This window comes from Sceloporus undulatus, chromosome 2, assembly GCF_019175285.1.
Source record: "Sceloporus undulatus isolate JIND9_A2432 ecotype Alabama chromosome 2, SceUnd_v1.1, whole genome shotgun sequence".
In the NCBI taxonomy this organism is placed as follows: domain Eukaryota; kingdom Metazoa; phylum Chordata; class Lepidosauria; order Squamata; family Phrynosomatidae; genus Sceloporus; species Sceloporus undulatus.
In genome coordinates this window covers 159,787,467-159,812,876 of record NC_056523.1, presented here as the reverse complement: position 1 = coordinate 159,812,876, position 25,410 = coordinate 159,787,467, and the positions used below count along the sequence as shown (strand labels likewise).

General features: G+C 39.5%; 1 protein-coding gene across 1 annotated transcript in view; it reads right to left on the bottom strand.

Annotated features, from left to right (window-relative positions):
• SPATS2 (spermatogenesis associated serine rich 2) overlaps window positions 1–24,996 on the bottom strand; it is an 87,813-nt gene extending 62,817 nt beyond the window's left edge. Inside the window, exons 1-2 of the mRNA XM_042448890.1 lie at window positions 24,903–24,996; window positions 16,911–17,197 (exon numbers count right to left, since the gene is read on the bottom strand). Coding sequence (XP_042304824.1) covers window positions 16,911–16,935 — 25 coding nt within the window. The 5' untranslated portion in view covers window positions 16,936–17,197; window positions 24,903–24,996. The remainder of the gene's footprint in view (window positions 1–16,910; window positions 17,198–24,902) is intronic.
• Window positions 24,997–25,410: the final 414 nt, after the last annotated feature.

Below are 25,410 nucleotides of genomic sequence, written 5' to 3'. Positions count from 1 at the left end.
ATGGTAGACATTAAGATGGAGGGAGGGCCTTTTAGCAGAACTAATGCATGTGCACCAGTGTGGGAAAGTGGTCTGAGTACTCGACCATGACTCTGGAGACCAGGGTTCAAATCCTCATTCATCCATGGAAACTCACTGGGTGACATTGGAGATTTCTCAGCCTCAGAGGAAGGCAAAGGAAACTCACCCCTCAACAAATCTTACCAAGAAAACCCCATGATTTGAAGGCACACAACAGCAGGAGTAGCAGCAACAACACACCATTCACCACACAACAACACAAACCTTAAAAACATTTATTTTAATGATTACTACTCAAGGCAGCTAGCAGCAGTTTTCCATGGAATTGCTAAATAGTTCTAATATGAAGCCAATGAATTTATGACTAATGTCTTCCCACTGGAACTAGTTACACACATTCTGTCATGAGCTTGGAGGCACAGCAATAGTAAGACAAGGCATATGAATTCTCAAGCAAAAGTTTCGTTTCATACTTTCAGACATTTCATAACAGTTCTTTGAAATTTCAGCTGTGGTGAATTACGTTAATATAGTTCTAAAGCTGCTCTGTTTTTAAAAAGCAAGTTCCCTATTGCAAAAGATTAAATAATTTAAAAATTCTCCAGTTGCACAGCTTTCAGTTCTGACAACGGTATATTTTGATTTATAACAAGCAACATTTCTTACTTAAATGTACTTTCAAAAAGACCACCCATGCAATCTAAAGCACATTAAAAAAATATGGGTTAACAGAGACAACCAAAAGAAAAATGAGAACAAATTCATAGAGGTAACTCTTTCCCAAATGCTTTCAATCACTGTTATGTTTATGCAACAAATACATAAATAAATATGAAATAGAAGTGTAATTATTTGTAAAATACATTTTATAATAATTTAGCAAATGCATTTAGTGAAGAAGGATTAACAAGGCAGGGTGCAGAATTAAAACAATCAAATTAAAATACAAAAACAATAAACAAATAATTTCTGCTAGTTATTAAAATCAGCAAATGTTTTAAAATAGGCAATCAACACCTTCATGGTAGGTGACTGCTGTACTGCAGTGAGGAGAGAATTCCAAACGTTTGTGTGTGGGTTTCCACAGCGAAAAAATATTTCCCCATATCCACCTCCTCCAGTTCCCATCAGATGTATATGTGTAGATAGGACCACCAGGAAAACCCAATTTGTACAATAAATAGGCTTGTTGACATGTGACAAACACTTCCATAGGTAACTTCATCCCAAGTTGTTTAGGGCAGTGGTTCCCAAGCTTTGGCCCTCCAGATGTTTGGGGCTTCAACTCCTAGAATTCTTGACCACTGGCTATTCTGACTGGGACTTAATAGTCCAACATATGAGGAACCAATGTGCGAAAACTACTGGTTTCAGGCCTCATATTCAACAGTGTCACCATGAACACAATATACTGGCTGCCAGAATAGTACTTTGAGCAACAGGTGTAATATGCTTGATGCAAGCTCAGCTAACTAATTGTTCATTCTCTTTAGTAGCTGCAGTTTCTGGATCAACCTCAAGCAAAACACCACAAAACCTGGATTACAGAAATCTAGCTCTGAGTTTATAAATGAGCCATTGTGAACAGGCTATCCCTATTCAGTAATAATTGTAGCTGCCATACTAGTTGGACTTGATAGAAGGCTCTGATAGTCACAAAGTGTACCTGGGCTAACAGACAGAAATACTTTAGGCCTGTTACAGACTGCCAAATTAAAGCTGCTTCGGGTCTCTTTGGAGGTATGCTATTTAAATGATGCATGGGTCCTAAGAGTCCGGAGGTTACGCCAAAGCCACACTCCATTCCTAAGCACTGAAGTGCAGCTTTGGTGCGGCTTCCGGATTCTTAGGATGCACGTATCATTTAAACAGCATACATCCAAAGAGACCCGAAGCAGCTTTATTTTGGCAGTCTGTAACAGGCCTAAATGTTCTTCCATCAGGAGCTCTAAGGTTGATTTTGCTCTAAAATCAGAGTTAGAACTGGTCTACATAAGGCTTCAGTCACATACTTGCCATAATTACAAAAACCCTCTGCCAGTGTCTGTTCAGATCTCTTCAAGAGCAATCTATCCCTTCCACAGCAGTCTACCAGGTGCAGAGGAAAAGAAAGATGTGAGTGGCAGAAACAAATAAAAAGGGTTGGCATATCTTTTGGCTAGAGATGGGAAGGCTTGGTTAAAAAACGGAAAAATTCGGGGGGAAATTGAAGTTTTTCCATTTTTTCCCCCTGAAGCCTTTTTTGGTTTATTTTTCTGAAAAATTGAAAAAAGAAAAAAAACCGATTATTGAATGTTTTATTTTAGCATGATGAATAAAATCTTTAAGACAAGGTGTTCGTATACTATTCTCCAAATCATATCTAAAAACTACATTCAGTACCATATTATTCTAATGTCTGTGCACTGAATGAGGACAAGCAAGTCCTCAGTTACAAACTGAACTCTCCAATGCAAGAGCAAGATGCATTTCTTCTTTTAGTGGGCACTGAAAGAATCTGGGCTATGTCTGGAAACACTCACACTAAAGATCGAAACAAACTGGCAATTTCAGCTGGCTTCAAGCTGGCTTGGAGTCGTGGCATTTAGATGACACAGGCCCCAGTTCTGGCAAAAAGCTGGCTCCAGAGGCAAAGATGTGGATTTTTTCCTCTCCTATTTGGGGCAGGAGCTGGAAGGACTGGGGCCACACGTCTGTTTGCCACAGCCCCAATCCAGCTTAAATGGGGTGGCTCCAAGCCACCCCATCGGGGTCATCTGTTTCGCCCCCCCAAATCAAGAAATATACTGACATGTGAAAGGGTAGTGAAGCTTATTTTAATCCAAGTACACCTTCATTTTTAGAAGTCCATGATAACTGATGATGGCGAACATAACAAAGCAGAAGCAGAGACTTTGATAACCAGGACTGCATCCACACTGCAGAAATATTGCAGTCTGACACCATTTTAATTGCCATGGCTCAGTGTTATGGAATTCTGGAATGTGTAGTTTTATGAGACATTTAGCCTTTTGTGTCAGAGACATAAACAAGTTTATTGAATAGCCCGAGGGCCATTTCAAAATACTCAAAACATAATAATACAACAATGCCACACACACACACACATATTATAGTGCACTAAGAGCAACAAACCACAATACAATATAATAATAATAATAATAATAATAATAATAATAATGTGTTTTATTTATATACCGCTATTCCAAAGATCATAGCGGTGAACAGCAAGTAAGCTAATTTGCAAGTAAGCTAATTAGCCCTCAACAGTCTGGGTACTCATTTTAGCGACCTCAGAAGGATGCAAGCCTGGGTCGAGCTTGGGCCCTTTTGCTGGTCTTGAACTCGCAACCTTGTGGTCTTGAGTGAGTGGCTGCAGTACAGGCATTTAACCACTGCGCCACCAGGGCAGATGTTTTGGGATCTGTATTTTTAGATAAGGTGGCATTTGAAAGGACCGTTTGCATTGGCTCAACCATTTTAAATTGCCTCTCTGTGTCAGAGAGTTCTGGTGCCACAACCAACTACAATTCCCAAGATTCCCTAGCACTGAACAGTTAAAGTGGTGTCAAACTGGAATATTTCTGCAGTGCAGATGCAGCCCAGAGATCAGAAAATGTATCTGATGAAATTTCATGCCTATAAATCGAATCAAAGGGGGGGGGGATACAGACAGCCTTTTAGGCAGGATCGGGGCCAGGGCAAATAGATACCTGGCCGCAATCCTGCCAGATTCCAACCAAAAAAGGAGCAGATAAGATCCGCTCCTTTTTCGGGTGGAAAAAAGCCACCCCTTCCCCCAAAGAGTTGTTTTTCCTTGGCAGAAGCCGGCTCTGGGGAAAATGGTGTCTAAGCACCACGCCCCCAAGCGGGAGAGAAGCCAGCTGACATGTATTGCCAGTCCAGCTCCTATCCTGCTTGGGGGCGTGGTACATCTAAACGCCACGTCTCCAACCCAGCCCCAAGTGGGCTCAAACAGGCTGTCTTTTCAGCCTCTTAGTCTCTCTTCCCTCACATACACTCCCTCCCACAATCCATTTTAGGGGAATGGGTGTTTTATGTCTATTTGACCACTACCACTAAGAAAAGTCCAGTGACAAGCACAGGGATCTTATGTAAAAAAGTTGTTTGATAGGTATCTTAAACTTTCCCATTATTTTTAGTGATGAAGTTACCATTACATTTACTTGTCATTGTGATTTCTGAAGTTCTTCATTTTTACTACAGACTCCTTTTCTTGAAAGGAAAACATTTCATCAAAATCAAGGGGAACTAAACCAGCAGTTCTTTAAGGGATTTAGCATATGCAGATTTGTTACTGCTAGTTCAGGATGCCAATTCTCTCAGAAAAATACAGTCTGAAAGAATATGCCCTACCTTGACAGGAAGAGGGAGCATGTGATTTTGAAGTGGACCTTTCATTTTAAAGAAACTACTTCAACATATGGTGAAGAATATAACTAAAATTATGAAAAACTGAAGAGGCAACATTTAGTATGCCGTGATATGTCCTTATCACACAACAGGATTTTTCAACAGCAAGCAATCATAAATATTTAGTTTCCAGTATTTATAAGTCTAACATCCAGGCAAATGAGGCTATTATATTTATTTATTTATTTATTTAGCACTGTAAATTTACACAGCGCTGTACATACAATCTTTTTAAATTAGACGGTTCCCTGCCCTCAGGCTTACAATCCAAAAAGACACGACACAAAAGGAGAAGGGAGTGGTGGTGGGGAAGAGGATGAGGTCCAGCAGTTCTTCTCAACCTCCGAGGCCTGGACCAAGGCAGATGGACTGGAGGGAGGACTTGGCTTCTTGGAGCTCGCCTGCCTCTCTCCACCTCAAGATGGTGGCTGAAGGGAGGGATTGTCTTCTTCCAGGCAGGCCTGGTGGAGCTAGCCTGCCTTTCTCTCCTTCAAGATGGTGGCTGAAGAGAGGGCTTGTTACTGTAGAATTATCTGTACATCATTTGTAAGCCATTATAAACTGGACACATCATGGAATTCAGAGTCTCTCCTTATGAGGTTAAAAGGTCGCCAATGCTGGTAGCACAACAACTATGAAATCTGCTTATACTGGGCAGGCATCTGCAATTACTACAAGGCAATTCCTAATATAATTGTTTCCAAGATCAACACTGCTGGACAACAGAGCCCAACATGAATGCATCCAACTCCTACATTAGACAGTCTCCCACGTGGCCAGTAAGAGAAGTGCTTTGAATTTGCATGGTAGAAGCACAACAATACAGTTGTCTATTAGTTTCATATAAAACTTCTCAAAAAGCCACATGTCAGATTAAACTCTTAAACAGATGAGCTACATTCAGACCCACAGAGATTATCTGTACTCTCTTGAGGATTATCTGTACAGACAGTGTCTAAGTTAATTCTTCTTAAACCTAAGTTCCAGATGTTTTTTCATTCACACCTGTTTAGTTTAAATATGTAATAATTCCAACAGCTAGAAATGCAATTAGCTACCATCTGTAAATGTGAAAACTATCATTCATAGATTGCTGGGTTGCATGCATTAAATGTGTCCTACTGTTTCAAATGGAAGAAATACACTATTGTGATAATTCTATCATTAGTTAGGGTAAGAAAATGCTGCCTCTTTGCTACAGCCATGCAGAGCCAGACTTCAAAAGGACTATGAACTCTTAACTAGTTAACAAAGGACAAATCAAGCTGAATAGAAATCACATGTATTTTTGACACAGCTGCAAGGCCTTCTAATGTGGCAGAATCCTGTGGATTTTATGACTTCATTTACATATTGTTCTTTCGCCAGTGCACACAGGGCAGCTGGTAGGCGTTAAGTTTTTTTTAATCCTTACAACTTTCACATCAGATAACCACTTCACCTTTTCTTAGGGTATTTTTTCTCACAACACCAAATTTTGGGGTATTAGAACAAAATAAATTGGAAAGAGCTTCAAAGGGATTCTTTCAAATTGGGAAAATGGGAACTAAAATGACAAATAAGATTGTAGGCAACTGTTATGTTGGGGGAATCCTAATTTTACACATACACTGATGGGATCTGACCTGGTAGTGACTAATGAAAATGCTAATTCTGTGTATGCCTGCTGTGAAACAGGCAAATTCTAAGCTAAGAATAACTAGAATAATAAGGAAAAAACCCCGAAGCTGCTAGTATCATATTGCTCTTACATCATGATGCAACTAGATCTGGAATACCATATACAGTTTCAGTTACCACATCTGAACAAGTATACTGTAGTACTAGAAAAGGTGTAGGAAAAGATAACCAATTTTCTCCAGGGGACAAAATCAACTTGCCTTTGAAGAAAACGTAACATTTGCACATCTCTATCTTGGGAAAAAAGGAAAGGAAGGAGAGAAATGAAAGAAACTTACAAAATATACATAGTGTGGAAGCGGTAAGAATAAAGTTCTTCTCCCTCTTTTATGACCTCTGGAATCATCCACTGAAGCTGAAAGCTCAGAAATTCAAAAGAGACCAAAAAAAGAACTTCTTTTCCCAGTGTACTCTTAAACTACAGAATCAGTTATAAAATGATGAGTCAATGCCCATTATTTAAAAGATAAGATAAATTCATGGAGGATATGCCTATATATCTCTTCCAGAACACTCAAGACACCAGTTGATGGGGAATACAAATAATGTCAATTCTCTCATATTATACTTGTGGACTACCAATAAGCAACTGGCTGGGCATTGTGGAGACAGAATGCAGGAGATAGGCTTTTGGTCTGATTTAGCGAAGTCCTCCTTATGCACTTTTGCCCTGGGCCATCAAACAAGCTCAGCCAGGATTTGAGCCAAGCTCTCTCCAATCAATGTCCAAAACATTATTTAATATATTACAATAGACCTAATGCAATGAGATTGCTTGAACTATTTATTATCTTTGAGCCCATATTAAAAGATTAGCCAATCAAAGATTTAGCAGTTTTGAATTTAACTTCTAAACTGTTGTCAATTAGTATTCCTTAATAAGTGGTTGCTAGATTAAGAGATAGCTGTATACAATACTACTCCAGAAAATTCAGTTGTCTAATGATCATTACTGAATCATAAAGTGCAAGATCTGTGATGAATTCAACATCTTTTTCAAAAATGATTGTTGATAGCATAAGGGAATAAATTTGGTTTAATGACTTACTACCACCAAGCAACATATCCAGAGGTATGTTTCCTGGACCTGAGGATAGCACATTTTAACAGCAACAGGGGAATCCTAAAGTAGTAGTCAAGGGATTGAGACTTAACTCTTTGAAGTGTCTACCTCCAACAAAGGGGAAATGTTTTTGTTTTTTAAAAAAATTGAGACTGCATTTGGTGTGTTTTACGTATTTGTTGTTGCTAACTGCCTTCAAGTCGACTCCGGCTCATGGTGACCCAGTGGATATCCCTCCTGACCATTTTAACTGACAACAACAAAAACAACATCTTAACAATATGTAAGCCTGTGAGTTTAATACTGTCATTGTTCTTTCTTCTCCTGTATAGTTTTTAACAACTTTGCCTAATGAAAAAGCCAATGGAGCTTTGAAAGTTTGTATGGTGTATTCTGTGCATTTTTAGCTGGTCCCATAAAGATATCACCTTTTTGCAGATTTTGAATGTTATTATTTCATAAAGTTTGACAAAACTTGCTTCTTGATTAGAACTGCAGTCTGCATTAAAGGCCACACATAATTTTAAATGTTCCATTCAAAATAAATAAAAAAATTAAAATTACATAAAAAATACTCAGTTTGTGAGATAAAGGCATACGCACATTCAACTAATGCTCAGATATGAGAAATTGCATCACGCTGCATTTAATGTTCAACAAAGCAATATTAAACATGCACCAAAAGATTTAACAGCATGCTTATTCTGCCTTCCAGGCATCTAAATCAATAACTGCAGCCCTACTGGAATTAATGGAAGTATCATGCAACCCACTTGCATTCTATTTTTAAAGATATACAAAAGTATTCTAACATGTATTGCATGGTCTATTACAGGAAGAAGAAAACAAAGAGCCAAAATTCCTGTTCATTATATTTGAAAAGCTGGTTGTTAACTATGCTGCACTCCAGTGCTTAGCAATGGAGTGTGGCTTTGGCGCGACCTCCCGACTCTTAGGACCCATGCATCATTTAAATAGCATACCTCCAAAGAGACCCGAAGCAGCTTTATTTTGGCAGTCTGTAACAGGCCCAAGACTGACAATCCTACAAATATCATAAATTGATCATCCTCACAATTTGGTAAAATATGGTAAAAGATCCCACAGGTAACTTTCTTTTGGACAGAACAACAATGCAATTCAAAGAGTATTTACTGGAGCTTGAAGAGTTGGGTAGATGGTATTTTAATTAAATTTCCCCCCCCAGTTCCTCTCAAGAAAAACAAACCTTTTTTTTGAGAGTTGTATGAATATACAAATTTTAGATAGCAGGAGCATAGATTAAACTCAAGACACCTAAAACCTTTAGAAAGAGACTGTAGTGATAAATTCTGTTCCTAAAACACTAAAAACATGCATGCATCTGAGGAAGTACTCTCAAGTCTACAAAAGCTCATGCTTCTTTCTTTCAGTCAGGCTGAAATCAGATAGCGGTAAAGGGGCAGCTTAATGCCACCCCTTTGAGTGCTGGGTTGGGGTTGCAGCAACCGCACACCACACCCCCAACCTGGCATTTTCCCAGCACAAAAAGTAATGGCAGAAAGCTGCTCCTTTTGTGCTGGGGTAGAGACGCTTCTGCTGCTGTGGTTTTTACAGGTTTCGGTGGCGTGCAGCATCTAAATGTTATGGCGCCGAAACACTGATGCCATGTTGTTGCTTGGGACAGCTTCACAGCATGTTCCTGCCATCTAGGGGGCGTGCATCATGCATACACCACACCCCAAGCTGCCAGGAAGTCAGCTCTTTTTGCTGGTTTGTACTTAGAAATGATGTGACTTGTACATCTTGAACAAGACTAAGTTAATGATATTTTCCAATGAAAACTGGTTTTTATTCGGTGTAAGTGTAGAAGAGTAAATCCCACTATTAAGCCCAGGCTGATTATAGCTTCCCAACATGGATGAATATCAAGAAATAAAAAGAAATCGTCATACATAGGGTGTTTGCTACTTCCTACACAGAAGTAATGGCTGTGTATCAAATGTGTAACATTTGAAGCACTCCTCAACATTTCCTTCTTCGCATGAACTAAGCTGGAATGGTCCCTGTAGCCACAAAACTACATACAGTATTTTGTTTCAAACAGTACTTTTTCCTCTTCCCTAGGAAAAAAGTAGAAGCAGGATTAAATATACTTGCTGAAGTCATGAAACGTAAGTCTGGAAACCCTGGTTTATAAATTAAGAGCAGCATACAGGTCCATGATTTTCACTTACTTCTGCCTGCTGTAATAGTAGCTAAAAGTTTGTTCACTGTGTCATCCATTTATTGTGGCTTGTTTCTCTTTCAATGTACCAGAAAAATAAACTAGTGATTGTTCTCAGAGAAACAAAGCAGAGAAGAAAAAACACTTGCATTCAGATGACACAATAAACAAAACAGGAAGCAAAGGTATGCACACTGCTTGCAACCATGGAACTAAGCTTCCCAGAGTTTATATGTTACTGCGATATCCAAAATGACCTATTCTCTTATCAGAATTTAGGAGAGGCAGGGAATATGAATCCAGTTCTGGCTACAGGTATCAGTGCCAGTCAGAAATCTGAAGAAGGGCTATCTGAGGACCTAACAATGTTGGACTGGATCAGCCTTAAACAGAGATGATGTCTACAAACATTTCACTGTTGTTGATGTTATGCTGCCTTCAAGTTGACTCTGACCAACAGGACCCTTATCACGATTTATTCAGAGGTCTGCCACGACCTTCTCTGAGGCTGAGAGCATGTGACTTGCACAAGTCATCAAGTGGGTTTCCATGGCTAAACTGGGCTCAAATCCATGTCTCCTGGGGTCCTAATCCACACTCAATCCATTATATCAGGCTGGCCCCATTAAAACACTTATACAAGAATCCTAAAAAACTTTTTCTAGACCTTCAGCCAGAATGAGTGTCACTCAGGAAATGACCATTCTCCTTTAGGGAGGTGATCACAAAAGAAATAGCTAAAAGTATGAGGAAATCCAGTACCATGGTCTACCCATATTACTTCTTTATACATACATATTGTCAATTGCTAATAATTAGAAAAGTTAAGCCCTGACTTTCCACAAGTTAGAGACAAATAAGACCTGAAGGATTCCTGAATGTGCCAGTGAATTTCTTATGGATACAGCTGGTTATTCTACCGAGGCCCTGTTTTTGCTCTAGAATTGAAAGATGAAAAGGCCTGTTGACACACTTGCTTCTAGGTGCCCTCTAGAGCATTGCAGACACTGTGATATTTCAAGCAGCTATGAATAGTGAATCATACTGTACAACAGCTAGAGAGCAGGTGTTGGAAATCAAGCTCCAAAGTGGCCAAAGCATAAGTAAGAGCACACAGTGACAGTCAGGTTAGCAAAATGCACCAACTATTTAAAGTCACTGAGAGGGGTATTGTGGTGACTGGGAGCGAAATGTCATGAGTACTTTTGATTAGACCCACCTCTATTTCTTTGTAATGTCTGAGTGACGTGAAGCTGCATAAATGTTTGACTTTTATCTAGATATTTATTAGACCAGATGAAAGGGCAATAAACTGAGTCAGAATTCTGGCAAGAGCAGAGCTCTGTGGATGATGGGTTCATGTGTCTAGGAAATGGATCAGTTGCTTCTCAGTAAGAGGTTGCATTCCCTTTGAAAAAAACTTACTCTTTGATCCAGTGTTCACACTGGAGACACATATTTTTACCAGCTTCAGCTGTTTCTGGATGAGGATTGCCTGCCCACTGCTGCCCACACATTGGTAATGTTGAAATGCTCTTTCTGTGGAACTGTTCTTAAGGTTGAAGTTGCAACTGGTACAAAACATTCCATCAAGACTGGTAACTGAAATGGCTTATCACCAGCATATTGCAACTTTGCAGGGGAAACTGAACTGCTTGTCTACTGTATATACTTGACTATAAGTCAACCTCATGTATAAATCGAGGGCAGGTTTTGGGGCCAAAATTATGGATTTTGATATGACCTGTGGATAAGTTGAGGGTAAAACTTAGGGGCATGTGACAAAGGATGTAAAGTATGATGCCAAACAACGTAGAAAATTCTGGCAGCATAATTGTTTGTGCTCATCCTAAAGGCTGGATAGGTGTGAGGGAAGGGATCCATGCTTTTTTTTTGTGCTTCCAGGATGGACTAAGCTCTCGCCTTTTATTACTATATTCAGGGAAAGGGGATGATTCTTTTTAATATATATATAAGAGTTAAAGTATAGTACTTACCCATGGATAAGTCGACCCAAGTTGTTTTGGTCAATTATTTGACTAAAATTTCTAAACTTATACATGAGTATATACAGTATATTTTACTGGCCCAAGTTCATTAAAAGATAGCATAACACCTGTACTCATCAAGAGAAAACAAAGACCTAGTCCATGGTGGTTCAAAATAAAGTGTCCACTTGCTTGAGCTCCCTCCCAGTCCAAAGGGAAAAGGTACCAAACTTTTGAATTTCAAGCATCTACAGAAAAAGTACGTACTAGTTTCAATAATTTCCCCAAGAAATACAGGTATGCTTCAGATAACAAGGTATATGTATTGCTGGACATTCCCTCTTTAACAGACTATTTGGTACCAGGAGCAGAAATAACATGGAAAGAATTGGGATAGGTTCCTTAATCCCAGAAAGAAGAACAGTTAAACATTGCAACAAATCTGGACAAGTAAAATGAAATAACTAGGTCAGGTACACCTTGCAGAAGTAAAGAGATACAATTAGAGACCACTTGAAGGCTTCCTCCAAAACACATGCAAGGATGGCTCTTTTTCACCAGGCTTCACTTTTCTTATACTAGTAATTTTAGTAGCCAAACTTACAGATCTGCACCATTTTAGCATGCTGGTGATGCAGGTTTATCTATTCTCCCCTTTTCTCTATGTTTTGCTGTTCACATGTGAGATTCTGGAGGTAGCTACAATTTCACTGCCTGTTGGAAGCAGGCATACACAGCTACAGGATAGGCTAAAATCGCATTCTTTCTCAGAACAAGCTTTATTGCATTGTTTACTGCAAGCATACTGCTGCAACCCAACACCAAAAGTCTGTTTTGCTTCTCTTCATTCACCATATTTCCAGTGCTGATACTGCAAGAAACCTACAGTTAAAGAATGATAAGGCAAAAGAGAGGCTGGGTAGTCACTGTAAAAACGTACTTCACTGTCAGAGGTTTTGTTAAATAAGGTGTCTGTATTTTGCTTTTATCTCTATTGTCATACTGTTTATTTATTATGTTTCTGTATCACTTCCCAGCCTTCAAGGGCTCCCAAAGTGACATAACAAATAAAAACAATAACTACATATTTTAAAAACATTCAAACACTCTTTAAAAGCTGTCTAAAAACAACCCTAGAATCCAGTTTTGAAACAGTTAAAAAAGCAATTTCAAACATGGAACAGCCCTATTTTGGCTGCTCACTGGAAGCTTAAAAGAAATGGGGCCAGACTAACTTCCTTGGACAGGGAGTTCCATGGTCGAGATGCTGCTACAAAGAAAGCCCTGTTACATGTACCCAGCAGCCTAACTCCCTGAGGTACTGGGAAATGTATGAGGGCCTCCTCTGAAGATCTCAAATTTCTGGCAGGCTCATATGAGAGGAGGTGTGTTTGTATTTTATTATGTACTTATCACTTAGTAACTTTCTAACGTAAATGTTTCCTATATACAAAACTTTAAAATAAGTCATTTGTTTAGGTACAAACAAATGCAATTAGAAAATACAGAATAGTTCCAGTAAGCTAATAGCTTAAAAATTCATTCCACTGAAGAATAAATGCTTGATCCATCCATCCAGTTTCCAGACATTACAACTTCCAGAGCTAAGTACTGTATTTTAGTACACTGTAAAAACAAGGTAGCCTGGAACCAAGTGCCTGCTCTGGGACAGAGAACCACAAACTGTCCCCCCATCTGCCAGATCCCCTGCAGGATGAATAGAATTTAACAATTTAGCAGCTGGAAATAAGGGCTGCCCAGCCAATTCAGTAATCTCAGCTCTAACAGTATTTCTCATACTGAGGACAAATGCATCCATTTTGGTGTGGTGACAGTAGCAGAAACTGTACTGGTACATATATTTATGTTTATGGGACAACATAATTGAAGTTTTAATTGCATCATATCCTAGGCTTGTTATAAATGAAGAATTCCTCTATCAGCACATTACTCATAATAATCCAAAGACTTTAAGGAAGACCTGTTAGACAACAAAGCTCATGAACCAGAATAAGCCTGTAGATAATGTTACAGAACTGCAATTCTCTGCATTGCTAGCCATCATAGCTAATGGTTAGAGATATTGAGAACTGCAGTCCAAAAACATTTAGAGGGTTGCACAATTTCCACCTCTGTTGTGGACCAAAAAGAAAAAGAAAAGTTAGCTTCAATTCCAGGTGACAGAACATAGAACTGACTGCACAAAAAGCTCTGGTGTACATTTTAAAGTTGTAAATTCTACAATGACCCATGTTTTACAATGAGGAAACATTACACAGGAAACACTCTGCCCCTGCAGAAACTGTCAAGAAAAGGACAAAAAATTATCTTGATAGGCAAGTCTGCAATAACTGTCTCAGATTAAGAATTAGCTCTGTCCAAGTTACTTCATATTTTCCACTTATCCCATCTAACTGTCAAAACCTGATGTACAAAGCAGGAATATACAACTTTGCTCCTTGATGATGTTGGTTTTAACCCATAAACCTGCTTAAATGATCTGGACCAGGATGCTTTATCTCATACTAACCTGTTTATACTTAAAGGTCTTTCTTAGACTAGTTCATATACTAGCAGGTTCATAACAATTATTTGGGACAGAATCTTCTTGGCAGTGTACCTAAGTTCACCGAATACTCTCAGGAGGATTTTTTCATCCTTGTTCTGCTGACAGACATGGCAAGAGCAGCAACTTTCCAAACAGAGATCAGTTTGGACCCTGGTTAACCATTTTTTAATCCTCCTGTTCATTTTCAGACATTATGTCTAGTTCAGACATAATGACAAGGCACCATTCTTCAGAGCTGAGTGGGAAAGATTGCTTGGCTGGTCCTGTTTGGCTCCTCTTATCAGCAGGAAATCACCTGTGTTTTGTGTAGAATTAAATCCAAAATGAAATCTCTAACGTGCTGGTTTCTTAACAAGCCATAACCATTATGCCAAACTTTGCATTTAGTTTATGTGGGGAAAACTGAGCCTTGTGCACTTGTATGCTTACTGTCATGCCTCCAGAGCATCTTTGATGCTCTTGAGACATATATTTAGTTAAGGTTATATTAGGTTTTCTATGTATTAGTTTAAGAGGGGAAATACAGATCTATAGCTTTAAGAAAGACAAGAATTGTGGGAAATCCCAGGGTCTCTTACTGTCTCCCTCTAGTTAGTTTCAGTGTGTAGTAAGATTTCAGCCAAGTCAGACCTGGAGAGAGTATTTTCCTTTGACAAAAAGATAAGTCCACAGAAGAAGAAAGATAGTCTTCAGAAGAAGAAAGATAGAATCCACCAAGAAGAGAGAGCAAGGTATTTAGGAAGGACTAGTAAGAAAAAAGAGATCAGTTTCATGTTTGTGTTTATAATCAGTAAAGCTTTTGAAACTTAAGAAATTTGTGGACAAGTCTTTTGTTCTGGCTGTGTTCCCGAGAGCCAGAGGCCTTACTACACCCAAAGTCCATAGCATTGCTCTTGGGACAAAACACTTACTCTTTTCCTGATCAGTCAGACCTTTACCTTTCTGTTACATATCATAGAAGCACAGAAGCACAGTTGCAAGAGACCACAAGGGTCATCTAGTCCCAGCCACTCCCATGCAGGAAGACACAATTAAAGCACTCACAACAGATGGCCATCCAGCTCTGTTTAAAAACTTTCAAAGGAGGAAACTCCACCACATTCTGAGACAGTATACTTCATGGTTGAACAGCACTTACCATCAGGATGTTCGTCCAAATGTTTAGATGGAACCTCTAGTTTGAATCCATTGTCCTACTCTCTGGAGCAGCAGAAAACAAGCTTGCTCCTTCTTCCTTATGATATCCTTTCAAATATTTAAACATGGCCATCATGTCACCTCTTAACCTTCTCTTCCCCACTGCTTCTTCATATTAAATCTAATTAGTTATCAGTTACCTCTTGTATTCTTGAGACTAACTGAAAAAAGAAGCCAGTAGCATGCATTTTTGTAGACTTGTATCTGCTTCCTCAGATGCATGGAATGGAGCAACTGAGGAAGTACACTCTAGTCTATGAAAGCTCATGCTAGCAGCTTCTTTATTTCAGTTAGTCTCAAAGATACTACAAGATTTCTTTGCATGGTGATTTTCCAGACTAACATGGCTATGTCTTTGAACTCTTGTATTCTGTTTTAGTTTTTTTTAATTTTGGTTGAGATAGATGTTTGTGCCATCAGTGTCTCAGTCACTCTTTAAATCAAGCTATGGACCACATGTGGCCCCCAGGGCCCAACAGCACCCACAATTATTTATTTAGTGATAAAATGCCTCTCTACATCATTTAGGGCAATTTTATCCAAGAGCTTCTCTAACTAGGAACTAGCTGACCTAAATTGAGACTAAAAGTATGGCAAAAATGCCAAGACCATTTTTATCTACCTGTCTGTCTGTCTACCTATTTATAAGATAAAAATTTTAAGGGGTGAGTGTAAAACCCTCCACCATCCCTGAAAGGGGCATCCCCTACTTTAAATTGTTTCAGAATCTAAAATTATTAAAGGATGCTAGTACTAACAGCACATATAACTAACTAAACAAAAACATTTAGCTTAAGATGTAGTATACAGAATGCTTTTTATAAATGATTTGTGATTTTTTTAAAACCTAAAAAGGCACAACAGCCATGAACAGTAAAGACAAAAATACAGTACGCTTTACATTAAAGATCAAGCAGCCAGTGGAAATGGCAGCTCCATGTTAGCACCTCCTATTGCAAGATATGTAGTAAAAATTGCTTGTGTCCTCAAATCATCATGTTGTTCATTTCTCTATTCTTTACTGGCCACTGCTATTGAAGGATAAGAAAATGAAGAACACAGCAAATCAAGAAGCAGGTAAAGTTTACATGTCTCAGAGGGAAGATTTATAGGCACCTAACACTTTCAACAACAGCGACACACTTAATGTAACACTGAATTCTGCCCCAAGAAGGCCCTTTAATACACCTTTAATAGAAATGCTCTCATTGTCCAAGATCCTGTACACAAGGACTCAAAACCTTTGTTGGGATACCAAAGGTGAAGAAGCAGTGGCTCAGAGCAATTTAGAACTTCCAAGAGAGGTGGGCATACACCAGCTTTCCTCTGACTGGCAAACAATTATGTGCATCTCTCAAGTCGGCCAGGTAGCTAAATGCCAAGCTACTACCTTTGGAAGTTACTATCAATAGTTAGTATTGATAGCCATGAAACAATATTCATGTTTGTCATGATCCTTGTTTCCTTTCATTCCTAACACCACCACCATGACAGTTCTCCCCACCCCCAGATCCTAACATTATGTGGCATGATATTAGAAATGTAATATTATATTTAAGGAGACTTGAATAAGAGCTCTCTTTATACGCGCACACACGCACACACGCACACACACACTTAAGGAGACAGTTTGACAATCCTTAACCCAATCTTTTTAACCACTAATGAAAATCCCTCAAACGAAGCTCCATATTTGGTGTTGACCAATAACTCAGTTCTTGCTATCTGATCACTATGCATGTTAAATCTTACCTTTATGGTTTTGCTTCTTAGACATAATAGTTTGTCTGTATTTAGTATGTTACACAGCAAAGAATCCGTTTCCACAAATACCAGAGAATGGCAGATGCAATTCAAGTACTGTTTTGCATCAAGGCAGGAAATGGTAGATATCTGCTTGGAGACAGCAACTTGCCAGCTCCAAAGGCAACAATTGTCAAAAAGTCCTACTAATCCAACTGCAAATCACAGTAGATCTTTCCAATTAGCATCTATCTTTGGTCAGGAAGTAGTCATTCGTGTTTATTGTTTCTCAGAACCTGCAAATACATATAAGAGAGAAATTTAATGTACTAGTATGGCAGATACTGCAATCTCTGTGCAAGAGCATTCCTTAAAAGCTTGTTTTTTTAACATCTGAAGGCAATTCATGTTGCTTAAAGAGAAATGCAAAACACAGGGTCAAGAAAAAGCTATCTAGATACTTAATAAAGTAACAAACAGACTTTGCCCTGCATGATGACAGCTTGCAATTTCAAAATCAGTGTTAGTGCATTCTGTAAAAATAACGTTTGAAGTACAGTGGCCCTCCTATATGCAGCAGATCCATTTTTGTATGGCAAAAAACGCATAAGCTCAAGCCCTGTTTGTTTTAATGGGGGCATGCCCCCATGTGCAGCACAGCATGGTGCATGAACCATTTATTCTTCTGGGACTTGCTGTCCACGTGACCTTGAGTCCGCATATGGCACGGGCGCGCTGTATAAAGGCTTTAACATAGAGAATATTTATAACTAATTCACAGATGAAACATAAGATGTTTCTAAGAACATAAAAATATTTTCAATGGATAGGATATATTAAACTAGGGAATCTTTTGCACTTCAGCTGTGTTCACCTGAAACTTTCAGCAGCCCTACCCAGCACAGTCAACAGTAACAGACTGAGGATGTTTGATTTCAAATCAGCTGGAGACCAAAAGTTTGTCATCACACAACTACTGTAATGTGAAGCTTATCTTAAAATTGTGAGCTTCTCAAGTATTTGATAATATAATGCAATAGAAAACATAGTACTGATGGAGTGGCATGCTCAACTTTTGGAAGAATTTTTTATCTTCCAAAATTCTAGCTCACAATTTATAAACTGGAACTTACAATTGAGAAAAACCATCTAAATGACTATAAAATGGCTACTATGTTCCACTTTGCAGTTGTTCTCTTTTACCTGTCTAACTAACCTGAATCACTAATTAACAATGACAGGTAAGACATGAGATGTAGAATACACTAGGTTGCTACATTTAAAACATATAACTTGAACTTTGCAGAGCTTAACATGCAAAACATATTACTATGGTTGGCCTAAACCCACAAAATATTTAGTCTGTTGTGCAAAATATAAATATTATTTGGATTTCTTGTGAGCCGCCTTGGGTCCAATTTGAGAGAAGGGCAGCATATAAAATAGTCTTTGAAGTTCCATTGATTTAATAAAGGACAACAGTAAACATGTTTAGCTACCTTCCTTAATATCCTTTCCTTGCTACAGTATATCAGTCTGTCTTGTTGGTCCTCACATCAACTCAGTCTACAGTTACAATACGTACTTAAAGTTTAAAGATGAAACAATTTACCATGTTTATGAATGAGCAGTGTTTTGGGCTTCTTGAATATATAGGATTATATTATCTTTTAGTAATCTTTAAGTAACATTTCAAATTATTTCCACAAAAACAAAGCAGCATGTTTAAGAGGGAAAGCTTTATTATGCTTTTCCAAAGTATGGTGTCATATATATCTGCAGGATATTATATACATGTTACTGTCATATAACCAATTGGTGAAAGAGCAGGATACAACTGTATCAACTATACCACTGTCATATAACCAATTGATTAAAGAGCAGGATATAACTGTACCAAATGCAGGGAACCAAACAGAAATGGACAACTGCATGTTGTTTCTTCACACTCCTATGAAGTCCACACTCCTTCACACTCCTATGAAGATAAGCCCACCAACCAGCCAGATGATTTCAATGCCAATTAAGAAAAGACAGATTTTGGGGGCTACTCCCTTCTCGACAAAATCTGATTAGCAAAAATAGCTCCAACCTTAAACTATGTTTATTCTTACCTTGTGGGTACGTGTATATGTGCCCTTAAGTCACTTGTTGACTTATGGTGACCCCATGGATTTCACAGGATTTCTTTAGGCAAGGTATACTCAGGTGGTTTTACCAGTTCCTTTCTCCAAAATATAGCCTACAGTACCTGGTATTCATTGGCAGTCTCCCATTCAAGTACCAACCAGGGCAGGCCCAACTTTGCTTCCAAGATCTCATGGGATTTAGTGCCTTACCTTACAATAAATAAAACTTACCTGATTATCTCAATATGCTGCTACCCTACCAACCATATTAGTTCAAAAAGGGCCTCATTTGAAGCATTTAGTGACTTGTCTTTCTTTGGGAAAAACACCTTTGTTATGATTAAGTGAAAAGTCAGTATCCTCAACATGAAGTAAGATTTGTCAGTCATTGGTTTTAGGTCCTCAATAATTAATTATTTTACCAATAGATCTGAAACAGTTTTATAAAAGTGTCTAAGGCAAATTTATATTTGGATGTGTTTCTACTGTTAGTTAAAAGGCACACAAGTACCAACAATTGTCTAGATTTCCTACTAAATCTACAAGCAATATTCCTGCCATCACTATCTACACCCTGTAGTCTAGACAACAAGTCTATTATCTGTAAGAATTGTTTTTTCATTCTTGATTTCAAACAAAGGAAGAGTTTCTTCTCTTCTAAGCTTTAACAACATCTAAACTATGTAGCAGCATCTGGCTAATTGGCTTTTGAGTATAAGAGTCCCTTACCAAGCTATTTTAATCTTGTTGATCACATATACAAAGTTCTCTACAAGGTGCATTATTTAAAACTTACAATTATTTTCAAACACACATAAGATACTAGGTTTACTACAGATAGCAAATACCCATGAGGTCCAGGATGTTTGTCACAAAATATACATGCTTTAGAAATACAAGCATATGTATTAAAACTCAGTGAATTCATATCAAAATTCTTTAGTTTCTAATATATTGAGATGGTCAACTATATTTGAAAGTTAGAATCCCAGATTTGAGTATTATTTATGCAGCACTTTAAAGGTGTAGCATAATAATTGAGTTTTTGCAATTCTAAGCAGACTAATGTGTTTATAAGTTTATGGTCCAATCACAGAGGCAAATGAAGTAGAAAATGACAGCTTTTGTGCTGGAGTCCAGGAGGAAATTGGGTCACACAACAAAACAGGACTTCTTGTTAAACTAGGAAACAGTGTTGGATTTGGCCTGGGATCAAGAAATGAATGAATTTCATGAGGTCAACAGTTTGTTCACCACAAACACACTCTTCATGCAGCGCAAGGAGCAACTGCATACATGGAGATCACCTAATGACCAGCATTAGGTCATTAGGTCAACATAGAAATTCAACAGGATAAATAAATGAAAGCGGATGGAGAAACTCTATACTCATCGCAAAAACAAGGAAGGGAGCAGATTGTGGCAGAGACCATGAACAACTAATAGCAAAGGTAGAGTAAAGCTAAAGAAGAATATTAAATGAACCATCATACCGAAATACAACCTGAAGAATATCACTGAAGAATTTAAAGTGAAAAACAGAGATGCACTATTAAGCTTAACTGACCAGGAGCCAGAAGAACTCTGGATTGAAGCCAGGAACACTGTCAGGGAGGAAAGCATAAAGATACTACCTGTAGTCAAAAAGAAAGATAAGCCTCACAGTGGCCTGTTATAGACAGCCAAAATAAAGCTGCTTCGAGTCACAGTGGAGGTATGGTGTTTCAATGATGCATGCGTCCTAAGAGTCCAGAAGCCACACCAAAGCCACACTCCAGTCCTAGGAGTGGAACATGGCTTTGGTGCAACTTCTGGACTCTTAGGACACATGCATCATTGAAACACCATACCTCCACTGTGAATCGAAGCAGCTTTATTTTGGCTGTCTGTAACAGGCCTGTATGACAGATGAAACTCTTCAAGCAGTCAAGGATAGACGAGAAGCAAAAGTAAAAGGGGACAAAACAGAACCAGAAACCTGAATACAAATGTTCAACAACTTGTGCATAGAAATAAGAACTACTATAATCCACGCAATGAAACAAAAGCTGACAACAAAAAAGAAAGAACAAAAGACTTTTCAATAAATTCTGAGCAATCAAAGGAAAATTTGAACCAAGAGTGGGGATGTTTTACAAACATTAAAGGAATGCATTGCATGATCAAACAGAAATTAAAAAAAAACACAATGGAAACAATACACAGAAGAACTCTATAAAAGAAATGAAAGGATGACTGCTTCATTTGAGGAAGAACTATATGAAGATAAATGAAATAAATTAATGTAAAAGAAAAGAAAAGAGACAAAGCTCCAACTTTAGAAAGTGAAGTGGAAGCTGCACTCATGGGAGCTTGGGAGAACAGATGACATACAAATAGAGCTTCTCCAAGCTACAAATACAGAATCTACTCTACTCTACTCTGGAAAACAAAACAATGGCCCACAGACTGGGAACACTATGAATATAGTCCAATCTCCAAGAGCCTTATCACATGAGAAAGAAAGAAACAGAAATGGAACCAGAGAGTAGTGGCTTTCTATGCCTTACTGCATGACATCATAGCACTTCAGTTCTCTTCCAGCAGGAGACAGTTGTAAAAGCCTGTCTTTTGTCAATCTGATATTTCCAGCTACACAAAAGATAATATAATAATAATATGCTTTATTTATATACCGCTCTTCCGAAGCGATCAAAGCAGTTCACAGAATCATTTAAAACTTTTACATCATAAAAGCAGCATCTCAATGTATATATCAATAAAAACCAATCGAACATCGATAAAACATGCAAACAATAAAACAGGGAAGGAATCTATCAATTGTGGTTAATCGTTCGTATCAGGGGAGACAGTCTCTATGAGGAGCCCGAAGGAAATGCTAATCGGAAGAGGTAGGTCTTTAAAGCCTTTTTGAAGGCGTCCAATGTGGGGGTCGTACGAAGCTCTTCTGGAAGTTTATTCCAGTACACTGGTGCAGCTTCTATGACCATCTCCCGTGGAAAGAGAACTCAAGCACTAAGAAATTATATGGTAAGGTACAGAGAAAGGTACTCTCCAGCTCCACTACAGCTCCATTTTCTGCTTTCTTTCCTTGTTCAAAAACCAAGAAAGGGGGTAACAGGAATTAGTATAATCACAGGACCACTGCATTAATCTCCTATGCAAGCAAAGTGATGATCAAAACTCTACAGCAAAGACTCTCATCGTACATGGAGTGGGAAATGCCAGATGTCTAAGCTGGAGGTTCAGGAAAGAAAGAGGCATTAGAGAAGATATAGCAAATATATGCTGGATAATAGAACATACTAAGGAAAAGAAAATCGTCCTGTGCTTTATAGATTACTGCAAAACATATGACTGTACACATCACTAAAAATTATGCATCACTCTTAAAGAAATGGGTGTCCCACAACAATTGATTGTCCTGCTGCATAGCATGTACTCAAGTTAATTGGCCACTGTTAGGACAGCATAGGAAGAAACAGAATGGTTTCTATCTGGCAAGGAAGTCATGCAAGGCTGCACTGTACCACCCTATCTGTTTAATTTTTATGCTGAAAATATCACACGTAAAGCAAGATTAGACTTAGAAGAAGGAGGCATGAAAATTGGAGAAAGGAACATGAACAATCTAAGATACGCAGAGAAGACCACAGTACTAGCAGAAAATAGCAAAGAAATCAAAAGATTATTGAAAGAAGTCAGGCCCCGCAAGGCAGGTTTACAGCTGAACATTGAGAAAACAAAAATAATGACAATAGATGATCTACATAATTTAAAGTAGCTGATGAAGACATAAAAATGGTTCAAGATTTTGCATATTTAGGCTCAGTCATTAATCAAAGAGGAGACTACAGGTCCAAAACACACTGCAGAAGTAATCCATTTTGAGTCCACTTTAACTGCCTTTGCCCAGTGCTAGGAAATCCTAGGAACTGTAGTTTCTTGTGGCACCAGAGCTCTCTGACAGAGAAGGCTAAATGTCTCACAAAATTACAATTCACAGGATTCCCTAGCACTGAGCCAGAGCAGTTAAAGCAGCCTTAAACTGGAGTATTTCTGCAGTGTGTTTTGGACCTATAGGCTGGAAATCAGAAAAATACTAGGAATGGTAGCTATAAAGGAATTAGGCAAGATGCTGAAAAATAAAAAAGATTGCTGAATACTACAGTTAGAATGGTCCACCATAGTATTCCACATCTTTATGTATGGCTGTGAAAGTTGGACAGTAAAGAAAGCTGACAGGAAGAAAAGCAACTCATTTGAAATGTGGTGCTGGAGAAGAGTTCTGTAAATACTGTGGACTCCTAAAAGACAAATAAATGGGTCCCAGAGCAAATGAAGCCTAAACTCTCCCTAGAAACCAAGAAGACTAGACTGAGGCTGTCGTACATTGGGCATACCATGAAAGAAGAGATGACAATGCTTGGTAAAATGGAGGGGAATAGACAAAGAGGAAAACCAAACAGTGGATGGACAGATTCAGTCTGGGAGGCCATGGCCTTGAGTCTGCATGCAAGACCTGACCCTGGTAGCTGAGGACAGGGCAACTTGGAGGTATCTCAGCCATAGGGTTTCTGTAAGTCCACTTGGCAGCAGTTAAGATAGTCAATAAGTGATGTACTCCACTTCTGCACTCTATGCGCTGCTGGTAGATTTCAAAGGGGAAAATTGCATCCATTCCTCTCTGAGAGAAGGCCATTTCCAATGCAGGATACAGTCTAATTAAAAATAATAATTGTAAGCCGCTCTGATAGCCTTTAGGGCTGAAGGGCGGGGTATAAATACCATTAATAATAATAATAATAATAATAATAATGCAGCTTCAATAGCAGCCAAGGATGGAGCCAAAGGAGCCACAACCAGGGTGACCACATGTCATAACCACAAAGGAGGACAAGCCACCACAAAATGGAGAGTATTCAAGAAAAATGCAAGACACAGCAAAAAGCTGAAAGCTTTGGTTTGGAGGTCACTAGGCGGGTGGGCATGTAGGCAAGAGGCTTCAGCAACACACACAACACACACACACACACCGTCCTCCAAGCTGTCTTTGTCCTCTTCAGACTTCTTGCCTACAGTCGCCATCCTGACGGAGCCCAAATATGGAGATATCCTCAACTACTAAATATGAAAAGCCTTTCAACCTTCTTGAGACGGTTAACAGGTGACACGATGGCCCTGTTTAGGTATTTGAAGGGGTGTCACAATGAGGATGGAGCAAGCTTGTTTTCTGCTGCTCCAGAGAACAGGAATGAATAATGGAGGGTAGCTCCAGGAAAAGAGATCCCAGCTCAGGATTAGGAGGAACTTCCTGACAGTCAGGGCTGTCCGACTCTCCTTTCCTGGAGGTCCTTAAGCAGAGTCTGGATGGGGTTTTGTCGGAGGGGGTGCTTTGACTGAGAGTCCCTGCATGGCAGAAGGGGCCCTTGGGGGCTCTTCCAACTGTTCTGTGATTCTGTTTCCATGTCTTCATCAGTAGAACTGCGCGGATCCTCTGCGGCCATTAATTTTTGTTTCCTTCACGTTCAGCTGTAGGGCCTTGGATCCCGGAGGAGGAGGAGGGGGCAGTGCACTCCTTCCACGGCCAAAAGCGTTGTGTGTGAGAGAGAGAGAGTAGAAAATGGACCCCAGACACCCCTCTCGAGGCAGAGGCTGAAGCCCCCTTTGGTTCACGTGTAACCGAGTTCAGACGAGATGAGACACAGAGGGAAAAGAGGGCCGTTCTCCACCCGCTCCCCGCTCCCCGCTCCCTCCTCCCTCACAACAACCCTCCCTCCTCCTCCTCCTCCCGGTTTCTGCCCCCGAAAGGCTTCCTCTCCGCTACCAACCGCCCCTTAGGCTCCCCACAACCGCTATCGCCCCTTTTTACCTCAAGCCGCCGCCGCCGCCGCCGCAATAAGCTCCGGAGAAGAGAGCCCCGCCCACTAAGGCGCGAGCGCGAGAGCGAGAAAGAGAAGAAGAAAAGGCACCGAAGGGTGCACGAGCGCCGCAGCCAATCGTGAGGAGGCAGCCCTTCCTGCTCCAGCCAATAGGAACGGCCTCTGGTTTAGCCAATAGGAGCGAGGGAGCAACGAGTTCCCGCCTCCTCCTCTCTTTTTCTCTTCTCTTCTCTTCTTTAGCCACCAGCTGTCGCTGTTTGCGGCGGCTAACCCAATCCGCCTCGTCGTTACAAGTGGCCAATCAGATGAAACGAAACAAAATTTTCGCCCACGGAGGACCAATCGCCGACGTTGTGAGGGGAGGGTCGACCCAATCAGGAGGCGCGGAGAGGGGCCAGAGACTGCGGGAGGCCAATAATGAGGCGCCGAGGAACAGTCGCTCGCAAATTCTTTCTCTCTCTCCCCCCCCCGCCTCAGCTTTCTGGTGAATGAGAAGGG